The 25,851-nt window shown below is 35.8% G+C and overlaps 1 protein-coding gene across 1 annotated transcript in view; it reads left to right on the top strand.

The window, feature by feature from the left end:
• Positions 1-25,466, top strand: part of LOC139128403 (ankyrin repeat, PH and SEC7 domain containing protein secG-like) — a 39,459-nt gene extending 13,993 nt beyond the window's left edge. The window contains exons 4-7 of the mRNA XM_070694179.1: positions 24,545-24,642; positions 24,815-24,913; positions 25,085-25,186; positions 25,365-25,466. Of these exons, the coding sequence (XP_070550280.1) occupies positions 24,545-24,642; positions 24,815-24,913; positions 25,085-25,186; positions 25,365-25,466 (401 nt within the window). The remainder of the gene's footprint in view (positions 1-24,544; positions 24,643-24,814; positions 24,914-25,084; positions 25,187-25,364) is intronic.
• The last annotated feature ends 385 nt before the right edge of the window (positions 25,467-25,851 follow it).

Genomic DNA, 25,851 nt, shown 5'->3' with positions numbered 1-25,851 from the left:
TTCTCAGCAAACCATCCAAGTCCTTTTCATACAGAAACAATGCAGGTAAATTTAACTCCTCCTTTTCATCCAAGAATTTTTCAAAGGAGAGTAGGAAAATCAAATGACAACAATTCACAGAGTTCAAGTAACGCTTCCGCATTATCAGATCCCAAGTCTCAATCTCCATCTGGCAAACACTTTGGTACACTTTCTTGGAGAAAGGTGGCCATTTAATGTCAGATTGTTTCAAATTGAAAAGAAACGTGAAGGTCAAAGTGGTCAAAGTGGATCTAAGCCGATCGGCTTTATTTCTTCATCATCTCAATTAGAGTCTAATAATGTGTGTAACACATTTTCTGAGGTTAAACCCCTCTTATCCCCAATTAATGAGGTCAAGGTCAATTCTTCTCAAGATAGCATTATGGGTATTTTCGAGCCATTTATTCATAATGGTTTTATATCACTTTCTAGTGATTTCTCTTCCGCTACCCCTGTCAAAATTTTAAGAGATACCGGGGCTTCCCAGTCTCTTTTGTTGGCAGATACCCTGCCGTTTTCTGAAAAGTCATTTTCAGGTTCTAAAGTTCTTATTAAGGGGGTAGATTGTAATGACTACATTCCTGTTCCTCTCCATAATGTCTATTTGTCTTCGGACTTTGTTTCTGGACCTGTGACTTTAGGTATTAGGCCTTTTTTGCCTTTTGAAGGGATTCACCTTCTTCTTGGAAACGACCTTGCTGGGGACAAGGTCATTACTAATCCACTTGTGACTGATAATCCTACTTTAGATCAGGATCCAGAGCCAATTGAACAAGAGTATACCGATTTATATCCTTCATGTGCTATTACTCGAGCCATGTCAAAGAAAACTTCCGAGAATCAAAATACTCTCAAAATAATGTCACAGATGTTGACTTAAATGACACCTTTCTCAGTCAGGTGTTTGACACGGATCATTCCGTTATCCCTCGTGGATTTGAAACTTCCAGTAAAACTTCTGCTGACCAAAGTCAGACATTTTCTAGATCAAATCTCATTGCAGAACAACACAAAGACCCAGATATTTTGTCTTTGTTGACAGGGTAGATGATGAAGGTAAAACTTCAGATAGCTCTGTTTCCTATTATACAAAATCTGGTATTCTCATGCGTAAATGGAGACCTCCAGAGTTTGGTTGATGACGATTGGGCTATAAAACATCAAATTGTGGTTCCAAAGCCCTACCGTGCTGAAATATTGCGCCTGGCCCATGAAACGCCCTGGGCTGGTCATTTGGAGTAAGGAAAACTTATCATAAAATTCTCAGTCACTTTTATTGGCCTAATCTCAGGCAGGATGTAGCACATTTCTGTAAAACTTGTCACACATGTCAAATGGTAGGAAAGCCAAATCAGACCATTCCAAAGGCCCCTTTACAGCCAATTCCTGCATTCAAGAACCATTTAGTAGGATACTAATAGACTGTGTTGGGCCCCTACCAAAAACAAGATCAGGAAATGAGTACATGCTGACAATAATGTGTACATCAACTCGGTTCCCAGAAGCCATACCACTGAGAAACATAAAGACAAAGACTATAGTGAGAGCTTTAGTCAAATTTTTCACTTTATTTGGCCTCCCTAAATGTGTCCAGTCCGATCAAGGCTCCAAACTTTATGTCTGGTATTTTTCAACAAGTAATGGATCAGCTAGGCATTAAACAGTATAGGTCATCCGCCTATCATCCAGAAAGTCAGGGTGCTCTTGAGCGATTTCATCAAACTTTGAAAAACATGGTTAGGACCTACTGTTTTGACACAGAGAAGCAGTGGGATGAAGGAATTCATTTTTTGCTCTTTGCTGTTAGAGAGTCAATTCAGGAGTCTCTTGGTTTTAGCCCATTTGAGCTTGTATTTGGACATACAGTCCGTGGCCCACTTAAGCTCGTTAAAGAGAAATTCCTATCAGACGATGATGATTGTCTGAATATTTTGCAATATGTGTCAGATTTTCGTACAAAACTCTCTAAAGCATGTGAATTAGCCAGAGAAAATCTTGAGTCATCTCAGCAGTCAATGAAAACCAATATGATAAAAGCACCTCAAAACGGAAGTTTGAACCAGGTCAAAAAGTTCTTGTTCTACTTCCAATTCCTGGCAAACCACTCCATGCTCGTTACTTTGGGCCATACCTAATTGATAAGAAATTGAGTGATTTAAATTACATCATAATAACACCTGACAGGCGAAAACAAAAACAGCTATGTCACATAAATATGCTCAAGCCATATTTGGATAGGGATAATCCTACTATAACTCAGCCTGTCAGTGCAGTCAGTTCAAACCATTATGAAGATAGTGATACTGAAACTGACTTGAGTGAAAATACTCTAAACTCAAAGCTGGGCTCGGTCAAGCTTCAGAACTCAGAAATCCTGGAGAAGCTGGAGTCTACAAAGTTGGCACACCTCCAGCCAGAACAACAACAACAGGTGAAAGAACTGCTCCATGAATATAAACACCTGTTTCAAGATGTTCCAACGAGGACAAACGTCATCTATCACGACGTTGATGTTGGGGACAGTAAGCCTGTAAAACAACATCCATACAGACTGAATCCAACAAAAGCGAAATATCTCCAGGAAGAAGTCAAATACCTGCTGGACAATGACTTTATTGAACCCAGTAAAAGTAACTGGAGTTCGCCGTGCATACTTGTTCCCAAATCAGACCACAGTTATCGTATGTGCACGGACTTTAGGAAGGTCAACACTTTAACAAAGACAGACACTTTCCCAATCCCGAGGATTGATGACTGCATCGACCGAGTGGGAAAAGCCAAGTATGTGACGAAATTTGACCTACTGAAGGGATTTTGGCAAGTCCCTCTGACGGATCGTGCTCGTGAAATATCCGCCTTTGTTACGCCAGACGGATTGTTCCAGTACAAGGTGATGCCATTCGGAATGAAGAACTCTCCGGCAACGTTCCAACGGATGATCAACGACGTCATATCCGGGCTAGACGGATGTGCAGCTTATGTTGACGACGTCGTCCTGTATAGTGACACCTGGGAGGAACACATCAAGCTCATGCGGAAGTTCTTTGAGAGACTGAGTAAAGCAATGTTGACTGTCAACCTTGCCAAATTGAGTTTGGCTGGGCGAGGGTGACTTACCTCGGACATACTGTAGGACAGGGTGAGGTAAAACCTGTTGATGCCAAAATCTGTGCCATTTCAAGTTTTCCCATACCAAACTGCAAACGACAACTGATGCGCTTTCTCGGTATGGCTGGTTACTACAGAAAATTCTGTCCAAATTTCTCCACAATTACTGAGCCTTTGACAACTTACTTAAAAAGAAAGTAAAGTTTGTTTGGTCAGAGCAATGCCAACAGGCATTTGATACACTTAAAGCCATACTGCAAAGTGCTCCAGTGTTGTCTGCACCAGATTTCACTTTGCCATTCAAATTAGCTGTAGATGCTAGTGATACGGCTGCTGGTGCTGTTTTATTGCAAGAGGATAGTCATGGTGTAGATCATCCTGTTTGCTATTTTTCACGCAAATTTAACAAATCCCAGAGAAACTACTCTACAATTGAAAAAGAGTGTTTATCTTTGATATTAGCTTTACAGCATTTTGAAGTTTATGTTACTTCTTCAAATCAGCCAATAGTGGTTTATATTGATCACAACCCTCTTGTTTTTCTGCAGAAATTTAAGGCAAAAATCAGAGATTGCTAAGATGGAGTTTAATGTTACAGGAGTTTAATCTTGACATTAGACATATCAAAGGCAGAGACAATTTAATTGCAGACTGTCTCTCTCGTATTTAGAACTTATTGTTGTTCACACTTTTAGATTACATTTGTAAAAGAAAGATTTTTCTTTGAAAAATTTCTTTTTTGAAGAGGGGGTGTGTTATGTAGGTCATTTCCCCCACACTCATCATGACCTGAGTTCAATTAGTCTAGAACATTCTCAAGGTCACTGCCCTTAATGACCTCACAACCTTGAATTCAATGAGTCATGTTTGAATGTTCTGGAAAGTTGATTAGTTGTGTAAGAGAGATAATTTTAGAACAGTAATTAGCATGTCAATAAAAGTTCTAGATTGTTCTTATATGCTTATGTAAACACATGAGTATAAATACTGGGACAGCAGCTTGCAGTCAGACTTTTGGGATCGTGTCTCTTGTGTGTTACTAAACTCCAGCAGTAGTCATTCTCAAGACTTTTCAAGACCTTCACTGCCAACGCTGGATTTATACTGTGGACTTTGTGCAACTTCAAGCCTGCAAGCCAAAGGACTGTTCATTCATCCGACTGACTGTTACAACTCTGAGACTGGAGCTTTGCCGTCCCAGCTGAGATAAGTAGTCTGTACACTTTTAAAGCTTGTACTTTTATCCCTGACTTAGCAATTAGTTTTATTTTTGTAATAAATTTTGTTTAAACGTAAACTGCTGAGTTCACCCTTTTGTTCGTATCCTCTGCACGTAACAAGTTCATAACAAACGCGTGGTAGTCAGAGTCAGACTGCCATCATACTATGTCAGCTGGCCTTATGAGGATAGCGGTCACTGATGAGCTGGTGAAAGCCATCGGGAATTTTCTTTGCCAGGAGTGAATTGGAGCTAGCTGTGATGGGGATCGAGCGCGGACATTTGAGTGCAACTTCTGGACTATTGTTCAGTATGGTGACCTCAGCTGTCGCCGGCGACGCCTGTCTATTCTATGTCTGATCAGCCCCAAATGACCCGCAGTGACGAACCGAACATGCAGAAGGTGATAGCAGGCGTTAAAAGAATCCCAGTTTTGACAGTACATTGGATTCTGGGGGCTACTGTTTTTTGAATTTGACTTTGTTCGTTTTGTGTTATATAGGCATGCACGGCTAAGGTGGGAAAGAAAATGTATATCTCTTTTGGAAACAGCTTAGCGATAGTTACGCATTGTGCTTTCAACATTACATTGAATAGAAGGTAAAACTTGAAATTTGAAAAGAAGACAGACAGTGTAGACAAAGTAAGAGATCATGCCAGAATTTGTGCTGGTACTTGTCTGTGGTCTCTACCCGAACATACCAGACGTACTTTACATTGGGCATAAGTCACAGTATAGGCCTTCCTGTCTATAAAATGTACGGCTCAGGTAGGCCAACATAAATGCAAATGTCCTTTTCAGGACCAACAAATTTTCCAAAAAGAGAACAACTACGTTTGTGTACGTTTGTATCTTTCGATACGCTTCGAGTATTTGGTAGGTATTTTAAAGATAATGATTGTAAGTGTGTGTACGTGTTTGGTTTAGCTCACCAATTATGTCACTGATTTAGTCAGAGGGAAGATATCGTGTGTATATGCAATAAAATGATGAATTGTTAACCATTGTATGATATCTTATTTCTTTTGTTTCCTTTTCCGTAGCAAAATGCCACTCCTGTAATCTTGGCAGCAGAAAACGGTCATACAGATGTGGTGAGGATTCTGATTGATGCTGGTGCAAACAAAGAAGCATGTAATCAGGTAAGCTATGATGTATTTGGAGTGCAATGTAGACGGGATAACTTGTATTTTTTTGACTGCAAAGTTTGGTGTAGGACGTTTTTATCTTTATATTACATTTTGATTATTTGTAATTAGACTGGTTTTAATTGTTTCAAGAAACATAGCAAATTAATAATATTTGCATGCAGTGTGCGAAATTAACGTAGGTCCGGCGGCCCGAGACCGACAGATTTTTCGTCGGGCCGAAAGTTTTTAGCAACATGTCGGTCCTTAGGACCGACTGGAATTTGGAATAGATGGCGAAATTTCCTCCGTCAAGACCTGTAACAGATGCAGATGATGACTGACTTTGAATCATGTGATTCAGACTTGAATGTCATGCACCTATCAATTGCAATATTTTCCACCATGGGAGTGCGGGTCAACAGGAGATATTGATCGCACTTCGTGTCCTGGGGAATTCGATCTATGGTACGCCAGACCGGAGGGGGGTGTGACAATGTCGCAACAAAGTTATGTTTTGTCTTGCGACGTTTTACATTTACGAAGAGTCTAATTCCTCCGATCGAAGCGCATAGCAAGGTGCAGGTGATTACATGCAGATCAGTATGAATTACGTCCGTGCATGCAGATTCTAGCAATGGAATGGATCGATTTTGGTGCACAATGCGATACAATATTATAATACTCGTCTAGTGAGTGTAACCCTGGCAATGTTAGCATATCTGGATCATATGAAAACAACACTAGAATCACTTCACTAGTTCCACACTTTAAGTATTCGGAATATACATGTACACAAATGTACACAATGCAGCCCTTCATTTTATCAAACTGACTCCGTTTTCTTTGCTTTGATTTTCAATTGAAGCGTTCAAAACATAAAAGTTCATAGAGGAATTTAAGACAAAAAACCTACTATGAGTACAGTGCTGTTGAATAAACATATTTGGTTTTGAATATGTAGGTATTTTTACCTCCATGGTTTTGAACTACGCCCGATGTTACACGACACCTGCAGTCGACATCAAGTTCACGTTTCACTATGTTTGTTTGTGGACCGCTATAGAACATCTTGCTTGCTCATTGATCTTCAACCAAAGTTCACAAGGCCGACTGGTTAGCATGATATATCGACGTGATAACAAGTGTACATTTTATAAAACAGAGTGGCCTTATCATAACAATTTTGAACAGTTTTGTCGAGTTGCACGATCCGTCGTATATACTCTCAGAGGCCAAGAGTAGGGCTTGAAATTGTTTCGATGTACACCGTTTTACGACAGCCATGCAAAACTCATCGTCATCTTGGGCTGTAGGCCTAATGTCGCAAAAAATATGTCTTTTAAGATTTAACGGTATCATTAACTAATCGTGTCGTGATCATTTTCAGCAGCATAGAGTGTCTGTCAAATTTTTCAGAGTCATTTTAATAACTTTACGCTTTCAAAGGGCGGTGAGACCCAGCAATCGTTCACGCAAAACTTTTCGATCAGAAATTATGCATTCATTTCCGCGAGTGGCGACGTATGCCACTCATATTATTCTGAAATTTCTATAATCGAGAAACTGAATTGTTCCTTTTTTGCTATCATACCACTCAATCATTCAAAACTTATATTTGAAATGTTTTTCTTGTACATTGGAGAGCGATCCATATTGTACTTTTTAAGATGCTTGAACTCCTAACAATGTGGAGTAGTTTTTATCAGTTTCTACTTGCAAAGCTGTCATTAAATTCTTCGATGCATCTCTCTTGATTTCCACAGCAATATTCTTTATGCTGTTAGCAGGATTGTATGATGATAAAGCAACTGTTGACACTGGAGTTGTGATGGTAGCCTTACCCAGAACAGGAAGGGTCATCTTTCCCGGTCTTGATACTATTACATTAAAATGTAATTCCTACCGTAGTGTAGAGCTTGCCACACTTGATCACTGTGCCATTTTCACTGATTACTGCCTCCAAGGGTAGACCATCTTGGACGACCTCTGTGACCTCAGGAGACTGATTTGCAATGTTGTTGCATACAGCTCTGTGCTTGGGAAAACATTGGCGCTCTCTTTTAGATCACTTGCTCTGCAGCCACTGCAAATTGTAAAGTGTACAGAAATTGTTATTCAACGTATTGATCATAAACAATGACAATTGTACAGTCATACAGTATGTAAGCCAGTATTGCGAGTAATATAGTTGTTTATTTTCATAAATATCAAACACAGAGATTAACATGGAGTGATGTTCTGGGTCATTCTATAAACAAGCAAGTCTAGTACTCTACTCTACTCGGGTCTGAAAAACTTTCAACCAGTATATATTCAAGTATGCTCTTCATGTATACAGTTAGTGTACATGTTTGTTTCATCAAGAAAAAAGTTTTCAGTTCAACTTAGTAAGGGCTGGTGCAGTTCCACTAAGATATATAGGTATAGCATATAGGTAAAAATATATGATGTAATAATGTTGTAATGTTTGATGAGAATGACTAATTATGCAATAATAACGACCTCCCCGAAAGAGGTGACTCAAAGTAAATTATAGTAAATTGAATCATACCCCTCTAAGAAAATAGTACTACCAGCTGTTGAATGTCAGACTACCATTGAATAATAAGACTGCCAACACGTTCTTTACATTTTCACTATCCGCGGGGTCACTACACTTACAGGCACAATATTCAACATTGCCACACCGATTACATAACTAGTCCAACATAATAGGATCGACACACGAGGCGATAAATGGTGACAATTTTGCATTTCAATACTTACTAAATTTACAAACAAGCTCAGGATTAAGAATATGCACAATCCTACCATGTAAGGTTTGATGTGATTACACATTCACAAGCAGGCTACTAATACTATTGTCAGGGTCAGATAGAAACAGCTGGGGTCGAGTCACGATCCCTCCACAAAATACAGAAATATCTACTTACTGTTGGAAATAATGGTTGTCTGGAGAAAGCACCAGGTTGAACTTGTTGCTCCAACTGGGAAACGTGATATTGATATAATCAACGAAAACACTAGCAATACATGTGTTGTAAGGAAGACTGAACAATACGCGGAGAGTATCAGTGAGTGTGCCTTCTGTTAAGACACAGTGGTCACTTGCCGCATGCCCTCATGGTTAAAGGTCACATATGCATACGGTAGTCAGTCCACAGTGAAGAGGTCGATCGCCAGGATGTGAGATTATGAAACTTAAAAATTATCATGGTATCTTCACAATAGTTGGCATAGATTGATAATACACAAACATTTTAAGAAAGATGACTTATTTTTATATCATTTAGACCAACTTTCTGTCCAACCCGGGTATATAGTTCTCTGTGCAAGCTTTTGCATGAGTACTTGATCTATTATACTAGATACTGAATGCAAAATATTAATGTTAGTAGAAAACATATCTATATATGTTGGAAGAATAACCAACATTTTAGGAAATGAAGTATACATGAAAGTCTGTTGGTAAATTCTGTCTGTTTAAAAATGCTTCGACAGATTATACAGATACGTCATCACAAAGAGAAACATCACAAATTTTTAACGAGTACATGTAACTGTTTATAAAAATAAATTACTATTGAATTTAGTGTTAGAAGAATAGTTTTTCGCATTCAAAAATTTAGGAGTCTGTACTCTATACTAATTTCTGCGAAAGTCTGATTTCACTGGGCTAGTGATTCCATTCAAAGGTCACGAAACTTTCTGACAGATAACTCCTGATCACGAGTATCATGTCGACGGTAGAGGAATTTTACTCACGCTGTTAGAGCCTTATGACGTTCACAGAAGTGATATCAATAAATCATCACCGGGATAGAGAACATAGTCCCGTTTTAGACGTTGAATAGTGACTCTCTATAGACCTTTATCCAGTACAATTCAAACTCAAAATAGCTCTTATTATATTATATTATATTATATTATATTATATTATATTATTATTATATTATATTATATTATATTATATTATTATATTATATTATATTATATGACATGACATGACATCACATTATATTGTATTGTATTGTATTGTATTGTATTGTATTGTATTGTATTATATTATATTATATTATATTATATTATATTATATTATATTATATTATATTATATTATATTATATTATATATTATATTATATTATATATATTATATTATATTATATTATATTATATTATATTATATTATATTATATTGTATTGTATTATATTATATTATATTATATTATATTATATTATATTATATTATATTATATTATATTATGAAAGTGGTTATACCAATGGTTGGAAATACCCAAAGAGTGAACAGTTCTTTGAGCACGATACTTTATTCTCACCAAGGAGTGCATTCTCGCAGCTCAACGGTAAGAATACGCCATATTCGAGATCCATGAAAACGAAAGAAATTATGGGTTGTTTGTTGTACGGGGCGCTGTTTGGTAGGGCTAAAATGATCAACAGTCAAGAACGTCGCGTCTGTATCACCCAATATGTAATAATTAACCCAATATGTAATACTAACCCAATATGTAATACTAACCCAATATGTAATACTAACCCAATATGTAATAACACTTAACCCAATATGTAATACTAACCCAATATGTAATAACACTTAACCCAATATGTAATACTAAACCCAATATGTAATAACACTTAACCCAATATGTAATACTAACCCAATATGTAATAACACTTAACCCAATATGTAATACTAACCCAATATGTAATAACACTTAACCCAATATGTAATAAAATTAACTTGGGATATAATACTAAGCATAACAATACAAAAAAATGCCTAACAACCATCAACACATCCCTGTGTGGCCAAAACACTTCAAAACTGTAGATGAAAGCGGCGACAATTATTGAGATCAGTAAACTTGCTAAAAACTAGGAACGCCCACGTACCATAATCAAGCCGTCGGCGAGCATTTAAATTTAATTTTAATTGTTCCTTAATTTCATACAGCGGAAAATACCTGAAAACACACACATTTCTTATAATCATTTAGCAATAATTTCATGACGGAATGAAAAGTTTCACCAATATTGCTTGTTCCTGACCACACGACAATCAGAAAATAACAGCAATGGTTCAAATTTTTACTTGTTTGTTTACATGCGGAACGCTTATGGCTGTCAACATTCGTAAAACCAAACACAATTTATGGTAAATATGAAAACGACTACCGATATATTAATATGATGTGTAATATCACAACATTATGGGCAAATTAACGGGAATATTATCCTGACAGAAATGTTTCCACGGATTAATAAAGAGAAGAAACTATACATGGTAGCTCTGAAAGGCTGAAGTGACCAACTTCGATTGAATGATAATACCGGCCTTTCGTATATAAGTCTTACTTTATTGGATAAAAAGAAAAATTCATTGAACTATTTTTGGTATTCTCCAATATGTAATAAAGTCCCCATAGAGAATGCATGGAAGTGTTATTACATATTGGGTTAACCCAATATGTAATAAAGTCCCCATAGAGAATGCATGGACGTTTTATTACATATTGGGTTAACCCAATATGTAATAAAGTCCCCATAGAGAATGCATGGAAGTTTTATTACATATTGGGTTAACCCAATATGTAATAAAGTCCCCAAGATAATGCATGGAACGTTTTATTACATATTGAGTTAACCCAATATGTAATAAAGTCCCCATAGAGAATGCATGGAAGTTTTATTACATATTGGGTTAACCCAATATGTAATAATGTCCCCATAGAGAATGTATGGAAGTTTTATTACATATTGGGTTAACCCAATATGTAATAAAGTCCCCATAGAGAATGCATGGAACGTTTTATTACATATTGGGTTAACCCAATATGTAATAAAGTCCCCATAGAGAATGCATTGACGTTTATTACATATTGGGTTAACCCAATATGTAATAAAGTCCCCATAGAGAATGCATGGAAGTTTTATTACATATTGGGTTAACCCAATATGTAATAAAGTCCCCATAGAGAATGCATTGACGTTTTATTACATATTGGGTTAACCCAATATGTAATAAAGTCCCAATAGAGAATGCATGGACGTTTTATTACATATTGGGTTAACCCAATATGTAATAATGTCCCCATAGAGAATGCATGGAAGTTTTATTACATATTGGGTTAACCCAATATGTAATAAAGTCCCCATAGAGAATGCATGGAAGTTTTATTACATATTGGGTTAACCCAATATGTAATAAAGTCCCCATAGAGAATGCATTGACGTTTTATTACATATTGGGTTAACCCAATATGTAATAAAGTCCCCATAGAGAATGCATGGAAATTTTATTACATTTATTACATTACGATTTCCTAATTACATTTCATGAAGAAACACTACATTGCATTAGACTTGAAGTGATCACCATGCATGATACAGATGACAAAGTGTTTACGTAAAACACCACATACTTCTGGCGGATGACTGGCTACTGGATTTTTTATCGATGGAATGAACCGAGTTTACTTGGTTCACAATAAAATTTTGAAGTTGAACTAACTGTTGCAAATGTTACAGCTCTCAAATGTTATATAAAAATAAACTCAATAAATAAAATGGAAATATAAAAGCTGGCATTTATATTATTGCCACTAGTACTCTATGTTCATTGGTTATTCTATGTTCTGCAGAACGTTTCATTTTGTCGTATTGTACTCATTGTTTGCAGACACATTTGTTGGCTTTCGCATGCCAAAATTATTTTAGTCGTCTCAGGCGCGAAACAGCCAGACTTAAGCTTACCACAGTGTATCTTCAGTATATCAACTTCACGGTCTCTATCGATTCCATAGTACCTCATTAATTAATGTTATGTACTTTGAAAACATACTCCATTGATATGTCACAAGCACTTGAAGGTTGAGAATTTAATTTGAAGATAATGAAGAAATGTCCCGAGGATTGGACGTTGAAGTGATTTTGTATGCGAATGTACGTATTTGGCTAAATGCTATTACGTACTGGGCTAGGATTATATATTGGTTAGAATTTTATTACCTATTCGTTTTGTATTACAAATTGGATCGAATATTATTACTTATTGGGTGAAATGTTCTTACATGGTTAGTATTACATATGGGTAAAAAAAAAATTGAAAAATTATCAAATTTTAGAAATGCTGCAGGTTGTGAAGGGGCGTGATCATGGTTGCTATGCATATTTTAGTCTTATTTTGGTCAGTATTATATCCCAAATTCATTTTTTATTACATATAGGATTAAGTGTTATTACATATTGGGTTAGTATTACATATTGGGTTAAGTGTTATTACATATTGGGTTAGTATTACATATTGGGTTAAGTGTTATTACATATTGGGTTAGTATACATATTGGGTTAAGTGTTATTACATATTTGGTTAGTATTACATATTGGGTTAAGTGTTATTACATATTGGGTTAGTATTACATATTGGTTATATTTAACATTTGGGGTGATACAGCGTCGTCCACACATATGTACCAGGCGACTCAATGGCGGCCCGAAAAATTGTCCGCGGTGATTTGATTACGGTAAAATTGACGGAACTTCTGCAATTTCTGAAAGCCAGAGGTATTTCCAGGAAAGGTGCAACCAAGGCCTTTCTTTTAAAGCTAGCTGAAAATGCTGTCGATCTCCCAAATGAATCGAAACCGGACGACTCTGAAGTAGGGCGGAAGAAACGCCGTACAGTTGATATCCACGGTGACAAAGTTGTACTAGTCGACATCCGATCCATCAAAAATTGAAATGAAAACCTTAATATTCTGCCAGATGTTGATTTGAGACGAATAAGTTCATATGTTCGGAATTTTTCTAACTTGTCCGAAGAACGATTCCTAAATTATCGTAAGGACAACGGACACAAGTTATTTGTTGACGGCCATGTCTACGGTGTGAAGATTCACAGCGTTCCGAGACACCCCTTCATGTACGTTAAATGTTGCTGCGTTCGTGAGACGCATCAGTTAGACAAGCCTTACGAAGCATGGACTTTTATGTCAGCTGATGGTCAACTGGTTGTGATTGTGTTGCGTCGCGTAAGTACTAGTTCTTTATTTCAGTTCTTTCATTAAATGATTTGACAGTACCGAAGCCTTATAAATGTACTGACACGATTACTACGGTGGTACAAATTTCCAGAAAGGGATTTACAACAGAAAATCCAGGCGAAGATTTCAGTCACAAGTGTCTTTTGATAATGTAAACAATAGCACGCTATTTGCGCCCGCCTGTTCGGGTTGGTCAATTGCATATTCATGAGCCATAGATACATTGTTTATATGGACACAATGGAAGTAGGAAGCCCTACACCTTCAGTGGGCGCATTTATTTTGCTTCATAGCCCAGTCTCCCTACACCCCCTAAATCTTTCTTTGGACTATGCAAGCTACAACTTCATACAGCTCAAAACAGTATTGGCATTTCAGTTATCTGTAAATTATGCTTAAATATCATAATTTTATTGAATGTAATTTTGAAATGTAGCTGATTAATCTAATAAGTTGAAATCCTAAACTTATCTCAAAGTATAATCATAAGTGTTGTGAGATATGTATGAAAAAGTGACAATGTATGTTTTATTTTTCAGGGATGATGGTACATGTAAGCACTGTGTCACACTTCTATTCAGCTTGAGCAGTTTTACAGATCGTCATAGGGATCGTCATACTCAAGTAGCAACTGACACACCATGTACGTGGGACAAACCTAGGAGGGAGTCAGTTCCATTGCTTATTGATGAGATTGACATCAGGAACAATAGAGCTACACCATTACAACCTGAGCCACTTATGGACACATATAACCCTGCAATTAGTAATCCCTTATTAACACCAGAAGAGATCAGATCTGTTAAGTATATACTTGTGCTGGATCAAATTCCCTTCTTCTAGAGACCCTTGATACTGCAAATGATGATGACCTGGATGAAAAACCCAAAACAATTTTAGACTTTGTCTGTGATTTTAAAAATTCTTTTGAGTTAAATTTCATTGAGTACTTGAAAGACAATATTGACAGTAAACATATATCCATTGTAAATGACTTTACCATTGGTCAAAGAGATTACAGGATTGGTTTGATTACAGACAAGCCCATTTAACTGCAAGTAATTTTATGACTGTTGTAATTATACAGGGAGAGGCAAAAATCATTATTTAGTTTCTAAAATTTTCACAAAGCTTCCAATTGTCAATCATCAGATGCAATCAGATGTGGTGTAGAACATGAATCTGTAGCTAAACACGTGTATTATGAATATTTATTTTGTGAAAGGCACAGGGGTACTAAATATCAAGTTCAGGGTTTATCATCTTAGCTGATCTTCCCTTTCTTGGAGCAAGCCTGATGGCAAAGTTAACTGTACCTGTTGCAGTAAGGTTGAGTGGTTGCTAGAAATTAAATATGTTTTAAACATTAAGATAAATTTCAAATGAAGCAGCACAGGGTAAATCATACCATGTTTACTTGGATGAGAACAGAGTTAAATTAAAGGAAACTTCAAAATGGTACTATCAAATTCAAGGTCAGTTGGGCGTTACTGGTTTAACATTTTGAGATTTTGTGCTTTTCACAAATAAAAATATAAGTGTTGAAAGAACTTTATTTGACAAAGATCTGTGGGATTCTATGAAAACCAAACTTACTGCTTCTGTGATACAGTAATTTTCCCAAAGTTACTTGAATGAGTAAATATTTATGAAAAGAGATCACTGTGTAACTAAAGAAATTTAGCAGGAATGAAATGAGTAAATCTAAACATTTTAGTGTTCCATACACCTATTCATTCACTCTTCTATCTCGTGGAAGTTACATGCCACCTAACTGTTAAGTTGTGTGTCTTCTCATCCGCTTTATTTCTGAAAACAAAATCACTTATTACACAATCAATTTTGCATCATTCACACATATCTACATGTACATTTTTTGTAAAATAAACATTTCTATGTTACAGATAATACTTTTATGTAGTAAGTGTACATAAATACTAGCTAACAGTATTACTGTGTACTTCAGACCATATTTACCTGTCATAGCCCTTGTGGTTTTATTCAATAAACCTACAATCAGATTGTGATGGGCTTTATGTTACAATGCAATAATACAAATTATTTACATTTCTATGCATTGAAATATAACATATTATCAATTACCCCCAAGTATGAATCATATATATAGTATTTAAGAATTATTTTAACAAAACAGATTTTCTGGCATGGCAGTTTCAATTGTACATACTATGTCATATACTTTGGAATTCATATGAATAAATATTATTGTTATAATAAGTAAAGGCAAGTATAATTCGATTGTATTTTAAAAGTTGTCATTTTTGTGTAATTTCAATGACACAGCACTATGGTTATATTTCAAAAAAGCAATGTAGATGATGAAATGACAGTATTAATAATCTGTTTGAATTCAATAAATACATTCACACATGTACATTAACTGTAATTAAATGACAACTTCCCCTCCAAACACTAAAAGAGACACAGAAATTGGATACTATAACAGATCAACATCTGTAGCATGTTTCATCAAATGAAATGCTGTAATTTTGGAGTAATATCACTAATTACAAAGTTCATTAAATATGCAAATGAACCCTTAATTAACTTCACACTAGCAATTTCAGTTACGTGACAAATGCGTTTGGACGCCATGTCAAAACACCACTGATCCTTTATTCTATCATGTTTTTCACGAGATCAAAAACATTATTCATAAAAACAAGGACGTCTCAACTTTTTAAACAAAATAAATGAATTCGAACCTGTGACAGTTTGAGCCTACTGCAAGTGGTCAGTTCGAGGTATGGCACTTAAACCTTTCAAAAGCTGCAAAAATCGGCCCCTCCACTGAGACGTGACGTGACCTCGCTTACGCATAAGATCACTCGGTATACGCGTAATTGAACGTGGCCGCCGGATGTCTATGATGGGCTGATACCATTATGAAAATAGGATATTTGGCGGGAGGGGCATAAGCCCTCAAAATGAGGGGTCAATACCAAAATCTGCCGAGAATTGACGAAACGGCCTTGAAAATAAGAATTTGACAGCATTTTTCGACGAAATTTAAACATAATCGTAGCGTAACGGCCCTCAATATGATATCTATTAAGTATTAAACTCATATAATGACAACATTTTGACGATAGTTTGACGATCGTAGACTCCGTAAACGACCCTCTTTTGAAATGTTGTGTTCGAAGTAAACAACATCCGGGTACCTCAACTGCTAGCCGCCGGTGAAGCGTGGAAGCACTCGCTTGCTCGGAACAAAACGGTAAGCGTTTTCTTTGTAATTCTTGCTAAACTTTGTAAAATTTGTGCATAGCATGATTTTCTGTGATGTTCAGATTACTCAGGAGTCTAAATGTGGGATATCATGGCTATTTTCAGTCAGGAAATTGAGCAAGCATTTTGAAAGTAGCATGGAGAACTAGCGTTGATTTTGTATACTACCGGTTAGGGCGTTTAGCCCATGCATTTTCTATGGGAGAATGGATATTGCGTACATCGTATGGAATGCCTATGGCCGACTGGGGACGTTTTCCCATGTATTTACTATGGGGAGGTGTAAAAACGAAAGTCCAATTCTGGTTTTCTTTAATTTTAACACCAGAAAACATGTGCTGTGTCAATACTCGGAATTCTATAACTTTGTGAGTCATCATTTTCTTTTTAGATACTGTTTCTTAGTACTTTAAATTTGTTTTTGTTCACCCTTCCCACCGGGTATAGTTTTTTTTTGTCAAAGCAAATGTGATTAAGATATTTAAAATTGGTAATTTCGTTCTCCCACTTTATTTTATTTTATTTGATTCTCTATTTTAACATATACAAAATAAAAAATAGTAATTAATTCTATCATAAAGTAACATTATTGCTTATCTATTATATTTCAGATTTTTGACAATAGAAATGGCGGATCAGATCATCAGTAAGGGTGAGATTTATGATCTCGTTGCCTATGCAAAAGAAGAGAAAGTCTTATCAGTAAAATACATTGAACCAAAATTACCTGCTACATTAAAATTTTATACTGTTTTGATGATTGTTATGTTTGTTGCCATAGTAACAGCTAAAATGTTTGAAATTCACTTTACAGCATCCTACTATGTAGTTGTATGAGGTTTAATCATGTCTGCCTGCCATTACTAAGAAACATGAACAGCAGTTGATTGATTCTAATGTGTGACCCTAGTCTGCTTCCATGGTAACATGGACATTTTCCTACTACTCTATGTTACCTGAGCATCATGAATGTCATTACAATCAAACTGTGTGAATTTGTAGAAAGTTTGGCAACAATAACTTGACAATTACCAGGAATTACAACGATATAAATGAGTGCCACTTCAATGCCATTGTCTTTCCTTTATGAGTGTGGTTAACAATTGTACACTATCATCCAAATAAGTATTCATTATTTAAAAGTTTAAGATTCTGGTATCTCTTGAAAGGAATGTCAGATTTGCATCAGGTAAAGTGCATTCTCCTTTTCTTACAGAGATCTATCAAATAAGGCCATATTTAGAACCATATGGGTAAACGTACATTTTCACCTGTAAACAATATTCACACCGCTAAATGCTTTACACCACAGATAGATATCAGTCGAATCAGTATCTGCAGCAGATTTCATCACATTTGGTGCAGTTGCATTTGAGTAATATGACTGATAACAATACTTTATTAAATATGCAAATGAGCTATTTCTTAACTTGACACTGCGCAAGCTTCTACGTATAATTAGATATATCAGATCAATATTTGTTGCACGTATCAGTACGTTTGTTGCACGTATCAGTACGTTTGTTGCAGGAATTTCAGAGTTATATGTCACCAATAACAAAGGTTCATTAAATGTGCAAATGAGCAGATAATTGACATGACACTCAAAGCATCATGATAATCTTCTGACATTGTAATCTGTGACAAGTTTCATGAAATTTTGGTATAGATATATATATATACATATATATTATATATATATATATATATATATATATATATATATATATATTATATATATATATATATATATATATATATATATATATATATATATATATCACATGAACTGGCCAAATTCCCCACCTGTGTGACGTAGAACAGGACGGATAAGAAATCCGAATTTACCCCTGTTGTACGTCATCAACCAGAACTTTTTTCTTGCATGCTACCGTTCATACATGCGGGTCGCGACATGAACATAGACCGATTTGTCGTGATCGATGCCCTGCTCTCATGACACTTTTTCAAAAAAGGTGACCCGATAAATCCACACATGGAAATATAGAAGGCATGTCCAGAGAAATTTCAAGTCGCTAAAACTATAGCTGTTCCTGAGAATCGAATAGGGATACCCCCCGATCCAGTCGAGTTGCCTCGTAAGGCTCAATGTGGACGTCCGTACCGTGCGATCCCGGTTAGCGATAAACCTGAAATCTTCACCACAACGAAAGTTAAACTGAATAAAGAGTACAGTATAATCTTCGGGAAAGCGACATATAGGCACAAGCATAAAGTCATTCGACTAACAACGATAAATTTCCTTCATCACACAAAACAATTCTGTAAATTCTTGCTCGGAATCAAACCTGTAGCGGCGTATAGTCAGGGGGCTTAACAAAAATATCGTTACACAGATGACAAAAGTGCCAAATTTGCTACAGGTGTTCGCATATATGTGTAGATCAATATTAGCTATTGCTCCAAAAATTTTGGTCACCGGAAAGGCTCGATGACGTCATAAATTCAAAATGGCCGCCATTATAAGGCTTAAAAATGGTAAAAAACGTCTAATTCAGGCAGTTTCCAATGTTTTTTGAATAACCGACACAAACATCCCAAATTACAAATAAACATAAAATTGATGCAAATCAATTATTATGATGACGTCATAAAGCCAAAATGGCTGACCAAATTCAAAATATCCCCCACATTATCATCTGATAATGTTCAAATACTGTTAATTAAGCCTGTTTCAAGCATTTTATCCCCTATACTGAAATTAACACCCCAAATTATAGACAAAACATATAATTGATACAAATTCATTATTGTGATGACGTCATAAAAGCAAATGGCGACCGAAAATTACAAAATGACCTATTATGAAGTTCACTGTGCTTAGTAAAATAGCCAATTTACGTGACAAAATAATACTTTAAAGGTAATCTACAATTTGTCTTGATAATCCATAAACTCAAAATAAATGATAAATGTACTAAAACTTAACCAATAAGCCCAACACAAATTACAAACTATTATAAAATTATTTATTTTAACAATGACCTCTGTCTGAAAAACTGAACCAATATTAAGGAAATAAAGTTATCTTTACCCATAGGTTCTACTTTGAAAGTGTTACGTTATAGTGAGTAGATCAATAGTGATGTGTTTTCATGATAACGAAAAACATGGCGAGAAACCGGTAAATAAATCATGCCTGACCCTGGTCATGTGACGTTGGTCCCTGAAAAAGCGTTTTATGTTTGTGATTTTGGTCTAGACTTTTGCTTCCTTTGTTTCAGAAGCCTTTTTCGTTTGAATTTTCTTGGATTTTTATGTCTCGATGTGTGGTGACATAGTTTTGTGCTACAGTTACTGTAGTTCCCTTTTTGGAGGATGTGCCGGCCTGAAAAAGATCGTTCGGTCAGGGTTTTATGAACCAAAAGAAGACTATTTTTTGCTTCTTGAATCTAGCTTAGCTTACGTTTTTGCAGCTTTCGTGAATTTTATGAAAAGCGTCTTTGCCTTTCGTTGTTCACTTACCAGACTGGTTAGGAATTCAAAGGTGAAGGAAACTGCAAAAAACGTGACCAGACGAGTTTTGCTGTTTGGAAACCCAAACATAAAAAACATAAAAAAACACCAGGAAGAACATAAGCAGAAATGGAAGGTTAAACAAAGATAAGAACTCAGAAAGATTCTCAGATTCATCAACAATCTTGCAAATCAAACCTTAATCAAAGCATTAAGTAAAGGCTTGATATTTATTCCCTCTCCGGAGTGTCTAGAAAAATTGTCGTATGAGATATCAACAAATTTATTCGCATCATAAGATTATGCGATATCATGAGAAACAATCAATCAATCAATCAGACATCTGTTCTAAGATAAGTACATGCTCAACACTAGTAACCGCGGAAAACCCAAAAATTGTAAAACTGTCTCGAAGCAACTTAGATCGATAGAGGAAATTCCATTCGCAACCCACTTCAGAAAGAATATGACTCTGGCAGAAAAGACTGCCCTGAACAATCTGTCTAAAAACAAACAAATCTAATGAAACCCATCAATAAAGGATGAGGCATAGCAATTATGAATAAGATAAATGACATTAAAGAAAGTTATAGACACCTGTGAATTGAAAAATGTTCACTAATACACTTGGCGACATTGACTATACAGTGGATATTGTATACAAAATCATTTATCTGCGACAAGAAGATCATTGACGAAGTGATTTACAGTTTCCCCATTTCCATAAGTAGAATAATTTGTACACCATGATGGTATCTCCTGCCAAAAATACACAAAACCAAAGCAGAAGAAACAATCATCACCAAAAGTCTCAATAGAAATGGCTGCTCAACCCCAATAAAACAAATGTCGGAATTTCTAGACCTTGTCATAAAACCAATCGTCCAAAACGACTTATATATGCCAGGGACACAAAAAACTTCATTCTCTAGTTAGAACCAATTAAAAAAACAAGCAAACTCTATTCTTGTAACATAAGACGTGGTATCAATGTAGGAAAACATGCCAAAAATGAAGCCATAAATGCAGCGATCGTAGCGTTGGACTCTGAAACAGTACTGCCAACTGGTATGATTGGTTTTTGTTTATTTACCCGATTTGAAAAAAAAGAAAGAAAAAAGGTCAATTACATGACACATGAACTCAAGAGCAACCATCAGTGTACATGAAAGCCTTAACTGTCGATTATTCTGAAACGCAACATATTTTAATTCAACTTAGAAAAATACAACGAATCTATGGATGCAGTATGGGCTCACCAGAAATAGCTGATATCATATACCATGAAAAGGAGAAAGTTATATTAAATCCCAAATCCGGTCAAATATTCGTATGGAAATTTAAAAGGTGACATGTTCATGGTTTACACAGGAATTGAACATCAACTTTTAACATTCAGAACATTTGTCGAGGAGTGCAACACCTTGTACTCTACGTTCAACTTGGGAATTCATAATTGAACATTCTATCGACAAAATCTCATACCTTACATTGACAGAGATGGCTCGATTTTAAAACCCACAAAAAACCATCTGGCGATATTTATCTACCACTGACTTTCAAATGCTTCATTGAAGGTGAATTACTCAGATATGTACATGCAACAACAATATGGACTTCATAAAAAGGTAAATTTCTCAACGCAAAATCTTCAACAAAGAGATTACAAAAAGAAAGACATAGCTTGTATAAAAAGAATGTAACAAAACGTCAGCCATCCTTCATCAACGAAAGTAAGAGTAATGATGTAACAAAATACTAGTCAGCACAACCTCATCAAAACCAGCCTAATCAAACAATGTGATAAGAATCTGGAAAATTATGAAGGGCGATTAAACGCTGGCCATGGTTTTCCAGAAAACCTATAATTACGTATAAAAGGAAGAAAAACATACAATATATCCTCCTTCAAGCAAAATTCAAACACAAGGAGAGTACAAAAGAACGGTCTGAGCAACAGTTCACGCAAAATTCTGACCAAAACATAATGATTTTAGCATCTCTCTTTGATGAACAATGGCTACCATTAAAATGAGCATGTGGGAATACAAAACCATTCAAGTGACTGAAGAAGGGACCCCACTTTGGCCCGAAACGCCGCTAGGAGGAATAACCAACATAAAACCTTATTTCCGGACCAAGGTCACATTACGAGGGTCAAAGCACTATCGATTCACTGGTTTCTCACCATTTTCCCTTATCACGAAACCACATTGATCTACCCACTATACCGTATCACTGACAAGCAAAGGTAGAATCAGTGTGTGAAGTTGCCTTCATTTCCTTTATATCGATTCGATTTTTCAAACACAAACCATTTTTAGTAATCAATAATCTCATAAGAGTTTTTACATGTGTTGAACTTATTGGCTAAGTTTTGATACATTTATCTTTTATTTTAAGTTTATGGAATATTAATGCAAATTGTACATTACCTTATACTATCATTTTGTCACGTAAATGGGCTACTGTACCAAGCAAAGTAAACTTCATAATCGTCCATTTTGTAACTTTCGGTTGCCATTTTGGTTTTATGACGTCATCTTAATAATTAATTTGCATCAATTACCTGCTTTGTGTGTTATTTGGGGTGTTCATTTCAGTTCAGGTGATAAAATGCTGAAAACAGGCTTCATTAACAGTGTTTTAACATTTTAGACAATGTTATGGCGGACATTTTGAATTTGGTCGGCCATTTTGGCTTTTGACGTCATCATAAGATTTAATTTGCATTAATTCAATGTTTATTTACGATCGAGAAAGTTTGAGTCACTTTATTTACAAGAATAGTGAAAACTGGCTGAATAAACTGTATTTTACCATTTTTAAGCGTTATAATGGCGGCCATTTTGAATTTATGACGTCATCGAGCCTTTCGGTGGCCAAAATTTTTGGAGCAATAGCTAATTTTGATCTACACACATATGTAAACCTCTGTAGCAAATTTGGCACTTTTGTCATTCGTGTAACGATCTTGCTGTTTTTTGTTGCTAAGCCACCTGGACTAGTAAGGCTGTAGCGCTATAACGAAGACATCACTTTGAGCTGTATATGCATTTGCAGTGCTGTGGAATCCGATGTACTTCGAAAGTTGACTCAGACAGCACACAAAACAGAGTTTCCGTCAAGTAAATTAGGATGTATCTACGGGTGAGATATATGTCACCTGCAAACATCAAAGTCAAACATTGACGATCGGATTAACGAGTTGACACGGCATGGCAGAGACCGGCCGGTGACGGCAGCGTTGTGGGCATAAACATGCAATGAGGTACACTCTATGTGTATCGAACGGAATCTTTCGCGCTCGCTACGGTTGTAAACTTGTGTGATATTTTGAAAAGCCACGGAATCTCTGAGATGAGAATTACTGTTTCGATCGTGTCGTTGCATTTACTTCATAAATCTATTTGTAAATATTCTGAATAACTCTGAATACTATGGCTATCCGTCGCTAGCACGATAAAGGTTATGTCCATCGTACCGATGGCCGACTTGCCTTGGCATCAGTACAGCACGAGACAATGATTGACAGGTTCACGTGACAGAATCCGTATGTCTGGTTGGTGGAGATACCATTTAATGTAGCAATTTCAGCTTGATGGGATTTATGAATGAAAGTATCTCCTGGGTGATGGGCCGCTTACTCTTTTAATGAAAGTAATCCGCATAAGTAAAAACAAATCGCGACGAACTTCGTGCAATTTGTTACTATAATTTTGATCCATTCACGTCAGAAGAAAAATAAGAAGACTGTTCATGTGATAAATATATAATCCCATGGTATTTTTCTCTGTTTAACGTCATCGTATACTCGTGGTTTTTGCGGAGCCGCACAACTTCTCGCCTTCGGCTCGTCAAACAGAGAAAAATACCATGGGATTATATATAAATATATATATACATACTGTCATTACTGTCTCCATAGAGAAACCATTGTACGGAAAAAAACCGATATTGCATAACTTTATTATATGTAAATCACACAAACACAAAATCTAATCAGTTTCTTAAATGCAGCATATGGTACCAGTGCACCAACTCTGACTTGAATCCGTCACACAGACAGACATACATCGCTATTACATTAGCCCACATGTTCAAACGAGTGAGCTAAAAATGAATTCAACGTCATTCATTAAAATATAGTTTAATCATTTAGATTTACAGTAAAACACACCATTAACATTAGCTGCGTAAAAGGATTTAATACTACTGCAAAGATATTTTGAAATTGTTTTCTCTGAGTTGCACATTTGTTCTTTTCCGTAGCACCAGTGTACTCCTTTAATCATTGCAGCAACAGAAGGCCATCCAGAAGTGGTTATGACCTTATTGATGCTGGTACAAACAAAGAAGCACGTTGTGAGGTAAATGAAATATACGAATCAAACGTGGTGCATTGGAATATCTGTTGTTATTCAAATTTACAGTAAAAAAATTTATAAAACTGTTAGTTGTATCAAATGATAACATTCACTTACATAATAATTTTGAAACGTGTTTCTCTGGGTGGTACTTTTCTGAACTTTTTTTCCACAGCGCCAGTGTACTCCTCTAATCTGTGCAGCACAGGAAGGCCATGCAGATGTGGTGAGGATTTTGATTGACGTGGGTGCAAACAAAGAGGCATGTGATAAGGTAAGTGAATTGAATTGAACAAGTTGCATGGAAATGTAGTGTATCATTCAGATTTACAGTAACAAATTACATTTACATTAGAAAAATTAAAGGATACAATACACCTACATTATAATTTTGAAAAGTGTTTTCTCTGATTGGTTCTTTAATAATTTTTCCCCTTTCCGATAGCACCTGTTCACTCCTCTTATGTTGGGCAGCACACCGGAGCGCGATAGAGATGTGGTGAAAATTATGATTGGTTCTCGTGCAAACAAAGAGGCACGTAGTCAGGTAAGTGAAAGACAATGAAATGAATGTTGCGCATAAAAATGTAGTTTTATCAATAAGATGAACAGTAAAAAAATTAAATTAACACTAGTTGCATGATGTGATACAATACACTTGCATTATAATAGTGAAAAGCGTTTTGTTTGTTACTTTAATTAATCCATTATTTTCTTTTCAATAGAATCAGTATACTCCTCTAATCTGGGCAGCAACAAAAGGCCATCAAGAAGTGGTGAGGATCCTGATGATGCAGGTGCAAACACAGAGGCATGTAGCCAGGTAAGTGAAATAAAATGAAATCAACGTGGTCCAGGCGAATATAGTGTTGTCATTTTGCATCAAAGGATACGATACACTAACATAATAATGTTGAAAAGTGCTTCTCTGAGTGGTACTTTAATCATTTTTTTTCTTTACCATAGAACAAGTCTACTCCTGTAATATATGCAGCACAGAAAGGCCATAAAGAAGTGTTGAGGATTCTGATTGATGCTGGTGCAAACATAGAGGCACGTAGTCAGGTAAGTGAAATAAAATGAATCAAACGTGATCCATTGAAATGCAGTTTTATCATCAGATTAACAGTTAAAAAATAAAGACACATTTGTTGCATCAAAAGATAATAATAATAATAATAATAATAATATTATTATATTATATTATTATTA

Source organism: Ptychodera flava, unplaced genomic scaffold, assembly GCF_041260155.1.
Source record: "Ptychodera flava strain L36383 unplaced genomic scaffold, AS_Pfla_20210202 Scaffold_52__1_contigs__length_894533_pilon, whole genome shotgun sequence".
Lineage (NCBI taxonomy): Eukaryota > Metazoa > Hemichordata > Enteropneusta > Ptychoderidae > Ptychodera > Ptychodera flava.
This window is presented reverse-complemented; position numbering and strand designations above follow the sequence as displayed.